The 5,756-nt window shown below is 40.4% G+C and overlaps 1 protein-coding gene across 1 annotated transcript; it reads right to left on the bottom strand.

Moving 5' to 3' along the window:
* Window positions 1-380: 380 nt before the first annotated feature.
* On the bottom strand, window positions 381-3,665 carry myl12.1 (myosin, light chain 12, genome duplicate 1). Its single transcript, XM_077555111.1, has 4 exons — window positions 3,509-3,665; window positions 1,827-2,028; window positions 893-1,054; window positions 381-824 (listed from the first exon to the last, which is right to left on the bottom strand). The coding sequence occupies exons 2-4, from the start codon at window positions 2,008-2,010 to the stop codon at window positions 652-654; spliced, it is 519 nt and encodes a 172-aa protein (XP_077411237.1). The 5' UTR covers window positions 2,011-2,028; window positions 3,509-3,665; the 3' UTR covers window positions 381-651.
* Window positions 3,666-5,756: the final 2,091 nt, after the last annotated feature.

Here is a 5,756-nt window from a genome sequence, read left to right on the forward strand (position 1 = left end):
TGCAGTTAATCGTTTCTTATATATTCGTGACCAATATTTTTTTTTATAAATTTACTGTATTTAGTACTGCGTTTTGAGTATGGTGCGCGTTTCGACTTAAGTAGAGATCAGTCGTCACCGTAAACTGAGTACTCCCATGTATTACTATTTAATTCATAATTATGGCAGTTTTATTTCTATACCCTTAACTGTATATTATACAAATAACTGTACATGTATTTTTGCTGCCTCCATATGAAATGTATAATTTACTTAATGTCTAGCCAACATAAGTTTAAAGTGTGTCACAAAATGCACTACATTTGTGTCGTTTTTACTCCTTCCACATTTTTCGCGAGCTTGTCCAGACTTGACAAGACCAAAAACTGGTGGGACATACCAACAGTAGCGCACCATTTATTGGAACTCGTTGCTTAAGGGAAGCACATGGCAAAAACAATCCAACATAGAGGGCTTTATTTAAACGTTTATATTATAAAATGCAAAAAAAAAAAAGTATCATAAACCCAATAGCGCGTCCAACACAGCAGAAAATTATTGCTTCGGCGTGCTTTACAAAACGGTTTATTACAGAAGAGTTGAGATTGGCAGTACAGCGGTCGCGGCTGACAAAGTGGGAAAACAATCTGCTGGCTTTGTTTTGCTTTGGCTTTAATCATCCTTATCCTTGGCGCCGTGCTTGAGGATGCGCGTGAACTCCACGTAGTTGAAGTTGCTCTTCTTGTCGATGGGCGCCTCGCGGAAGAGCTCGTCCACCTCGTCGTCCGTGAAGCGGTCGCCCATCGTCGTCAGCAGCTCCCTCAGGTAATCTTCCGGGATGAAACCTGAAGCAAATAATTCAGTTTATGTCCACTACCGCCCGGAGACGCTTCAAGGTTGTCCTTTTCTCTACCTGTTCCCTCCTCGTCGAAACAGGCAAAGGCGTTCCTGATGACGTCCTCGGGGTCGGTGCCGTTGAGCTTCTCTCCAAACATGGTGAGGAACATGGTGAAGTTGATGGGCCCGGGAGCTTCGTTCATCATGGCCTCCAGGTAGTCCTCAGCGGGATTCTTCCCTGTCAAGCGCACGGCGAGAAACTTGCGTCACGTTTTACGCCCAGCGGCCGACACAGACAGACAAACAGCTGCTCGCCAAACCGGTTTTCAAAACGCTGCGGCTTGAGAACCAGCGCAGACAAAATGTAAAAGTTACTTTATGAACTCGACGAGATTTGCCTAATGTGAAGACGAATAATCTGTTTTGTTTCACCACCGAAAGGAAATCGTCATCTCTGGTCTTCCCCCGCAGAAAAAATACTTTTTTTTTTAGGTTTGTATTGTATTACAATATGAAAAACATCAGGGCTGCAACTACGGATTATTTTAATAGATTAATCTGTTGATTTGATGAATAGTATAAAAAAAAACATTGAACGTATCTACAGGAATTGGAGCATATTTACTGTTGAGAAGCTGAAATTTTTAAAATATGGACAATTTCAAATTAAAAATCTTATCAAAACGATTAATTGATTAGCTAAAGTTAGATAATCAATTAGTTGTCAATTATTCGTTGCACCTCAACTCCATAGTTTCCCCCCCCCCCCCCCCACAAAACGGACTTTTGCGCTGTTTCTTTACATTCATCTTAAATATGGAGATGTGCTTTTTCCCTATCGGGCAGAATATCCCGATTCCCAAGTATGCACTCCTTCGCCAAATAAATTTTTGGGCTTTTTTTTTCTCCTCCAAAATTTGGACACATGTAGCAGAGTGAGAACTACATTCTTGACGGACGTTTCTACACTTGGCGGCACCGACGCGGCCTACAAACGCGCGCGCACTCACCCAGCGAGGCCAGCATGTCGTGGAGGTCCTCCTTGTCCACGAAGCCATCGCGGTTCTGGTCGATCATATTGAAGGCCTCCTTGAACTCCTGGATCTGCGACTGGTCAAACATGGCGAAGACATTGGAGGTGGCGCGCTGGGGGCGCTTCTTGGTGGTCTTCCCCTTTGTCCGTTTGCTTGACATCTTGACGCTTTTCGATCCCTGCGCCGCAAAATTCAAAACACACACGTTGATAGACGTCAACCGCTCCCGATCAGCGTTACTGACACGGCGCCGTCTCCGGGTCGCCCCGCCCCGAGCGGCGTCCCCTGGCGGAGCTATAAATGGAAATGTTGGCCACCTTTCTCGATCGCTGCCTCCAAGTTAACGATGTGCGCACGGATGCCCTTATGAGGCTACGTGTCTCCGTTGTGGACGCTTAGCATTCCGAGACGCTCGTGGAAAAATGGGGAAATATGCGGAATGGGCTGCAACAGGCTCAGACAGGAACGCCGGGATCTACTGGCATGTTTTAGTGCTCTCATTCAATCTCAGGGCATTAGTCCAATATGGCAATTTAATTCCTATTTTTGTGACGTGGAGACAAAAAATTGCACAATTTAGAGTGGCAAACTAAAGGGAGATTTTGAAAAGCACATTTTTTGTTCATGACCGGTTTTGGTTTAGTTCATCTTCAATAACAGCAACAAAATTAGTGCTGCAACTACATAAAAATAAAATGAATCCACGAATCATAAAAAAAAAACAGGACATTATATCAGTTTGAGTTTGTTTACATGACGAGAGCAAGACGAGCTCCAGGGCACTGCTAATGCTAATGCTAGGTAGCTACATAAATAGTCAGCCTCTTTGGATGGCTGGAAACGGGTGGACTAATAATTCTTATTCAACAAACGTTAACTAAAACGGAATGCTGTAATGACAATAGTGGAGGCACATAGAACATATCGTTGTTGTCGATTACATTTCTGACTTCCGGTTTAGTTGTTTTTGAGTTTTCCAGGTCATAGTAAGTTTTGGGTGGTAAACATTAGTAACCAGAAAGCGCTCAGTTTGTCTCAATTTTGCCTAAACAATCGTTACTGTGAGCTACTCCGACATTTTGTGAATAATCTAAATGAAAATCTTCGACATTTTGTGAATATTCTCGTTTAATTAAGAAGCCGAAATCAGGTGAACTTTTGGTTAAAGCGCTTTAAAAAAAATCTCTCCTACTTACCTCCTACACGTACTTGTGCAATATTACGCACGATAAAAAGGAAAATGTATGTCACTCTCAACGTGTCATTTGTTAAAATAGGAAGAATCAACGACAAAACGACGCAAATAAGAAGCTGAGAGGAATGCGGCCCGTGGCCGGGAGCAACACAAACAAAACACGACGCTACGAGAACGTCGTCGGGTTAAGTCACACACTCATAAATTCATGTCCCTGCATCACGTGCCCACGTTTAAAAGAGAATCCGTTCGTCTATAACGTTTTCGTGTAATTTACTCATATTGTCCAAATCAACTGACGACAGTCGTAAGAAGCTAACTATAGCTAGGCTAACCGTCCCAGTTATTGTTTTTTTTGTGCGTCGTCCCCACACCAAAGCACACCAATTTTCCACCACTTTATATAAATTAAATAAGAGGAACCAGAAGATATTAGAATGTTAGTCGATAAATGATCATTTACCTGACGAACAGAAGGAAATTGGTGACAGCGACACAGCTCTTCTCACAACCACCGCCCTTCACTTCCTGACTTGTCATCTTAGCGTAGGCCAATCGCTTGGGACGTACCAACTCCAAACAAAATGGGGGTGTCTGGCGTAGTCACGAACATATTGCGACTGAAAATAAAACAATCACATGACATTTAAGGGCAAATAAATTCACACTGTAAGATAAAATAGACGGAGTGCGCATAATGTGGGCAAAGCTATACGTATTGTTGAGTAAAAGCATTGATAGTTTGATTCCTAACTCCCCTTCATGAATAAATGTAACATTCCCAAACACTTCCCAACGTTCGTTGACGTTCCTGGATATGTCCAAATATGGAAAGACAAGCTTGATCCACCATATTATGCAATCAGGGGCCATTAAAACAATAGATTAAGTACAGTATATCAACTTTCTGGGTCAAATGTTCAAATAAGAAAATACACAAACGTAACTTAATTTTAATTGTGTTTTGTTGGATTTTCATTGCTATTTTTTTCTCCCAAGATCGCTCCTTTGACCATATATGTTGGCAAGGGGTAGTATTAGTAATAACATGGACAAATGCTAATAGAATCGATAATAATAGATGGTGAATGGGCCACACAGGCAGCAGTTGGCTCAACAGTCATCGCCTCATAGGGAGGATTACTAGTCCAGGAATTCAACAGTAACATGAGTCAAGGGGTGTAAATGTGAGGCACTTTGTCACCCGTAACACTGCATTTCCTCTTTATCATTGCACATTTCATGTTTTGTTTCAACCCAGAACATTTTCATAGGGTTATTTGGTTAATATTTGAAAATATATAGATTGTTTACAACTATTCCTCACGCCGTATCGTTGTATTTCGGAGTCGTCACTTTGTCGGCATCTGGTGGCCAATAAGTGGCACTGCATCATTGTGCTCAAGAAGGTTTGGATTTTTCAACATCACGAGGAGGAAAAAAAAGAGGCAAATTTTCTGCACCGGAGGGGGAAAAAATCTAAATTACAATTGATTAAATTACATGTAATTTAATGTACTTTAAATTTATTTTTTAGATGCGAATTTAATTAAATTTAAATTGAACTTCAATGTAATATAATTCAAATGTTAATTTTATGTAAATGTGAATTTAATGTAAATTCAATCAAACAAATAAAGGAATTGAACCTTGTTCAATTAAAATGCACATTTTAAGTGAATTAAATGTAATTTAAATGTGAAATGAATTAAATTATTAATTAAAATAAATTCCTGTTATTTTTTTAAATGTGAATTTAATGTAATTTCATTTCATTGTATCTCCTGAGTGCTGCTGAAGTCAGCGGGTACATATGAGAGTGAAACATAAGCGTCGGTGGCCTAAACAGACTTAGAGAGTGACAATGACGAGTAACAATAGCACAGCGCCGGCTAAAGTTAGGCTGCTGGGTATGTGTGCACTAAGCTAAAGTGAAAGATAAAAAAAAATGCTCCCTGGGGGAGGTAACTAGCAGGCACAGTGCAGCTTCACGTGTTTAAAACAGCTGCACACAACAATAACAAAACAAAATTACAACCAGCTTGCAAACAATAAGCAGTTGTGCTCCCATGTATCAATAACGATCCCCTTACATTAATTTGCAATTAACAAGCTTATTAGTGGGCGGAATCCTCATATCTCCAAAGTCGTCACTTCTCAGGAGGCCCCTTTTCAAGTAAACTAATTTGTTATTTTGAGGGGGTCTAAATGAAAAAGAATTAAGTTGGCTTGATTACTCAATGCTATTAGTGGTTTCATTTTAAGATGGAAGCGCTAACAGCTAATGACAATGTGGACCACAATGGAATCAAACATACTAAAAACGGTTTAAATGTAAAAAAAAAATAAAAATAAAATTGTCAATGGGTTCAAAGGTAGAGTTGTTTTAGTTGATTTCCACTTAATGCAAAAGTAATTCAATTCAAAAATCAATTTAATATCATTTACTAGCTAAGATGTGAATTTTATTTTAATTTAATTCCAAAATGAATTTATGGTGATTTAAATGTAAATGTATTGTTGTTGGATGATGTTGCGCTTTAACCCAAACAGTGTTTACCTGCTTATCGGCCATCGATTGCTTATTGGTCCATAACCTGCACCCCCCCACGTCGCCCCCCCGCCTGCCCGCGCTATATTTATCCCCACCCTAGCCTTAAAAGGCTGCAGCTGCCGCTGGGACAAACTGACCGGTGTGTTTGTGGGTGGGG

Source organism: Vanacampus margaritifer, chromosome 20 (assembly GCF_051991255.1).
Source record: "Vanacampus margaritifer isolate UIUO_Vmar chromosome 20, RoL_Vmar_1.0, whole genome shotgun sequence".
NCBI classification, from domain to species: Eukaryota; Metazoa; Chordata; class Actinopteri; order Syngnathiformes; family Syngnathidae; genus Vanacampus; species Vanacampus margaritifer.

Excerpts from the sequence above, each read along its gene's own strand:
- myl12.1 (XM_077555111.1), bottom strand. The coding sequence starts at position 2,010 with ATGTCAAGCAAACGGACAAAGGGGAAGACCACCAAGAAGCGCCCCCAG. Across the intron at positions 1,055-1,826 it reads CGACATGCTGGCCTCGCTGG|GGAAGAATCCCGCTGAGGAC; the intron begins GTGAGTGCGCGC and ends TGCGCTTGACAG. Across the intron at positions 825-892 it reads TTTCGACGAGGAGGGAACAG|GTTTCATCCCGGAAGATTAC; the intron begins GTAGAGAAAAGG and ends TATTTGCTTCAG.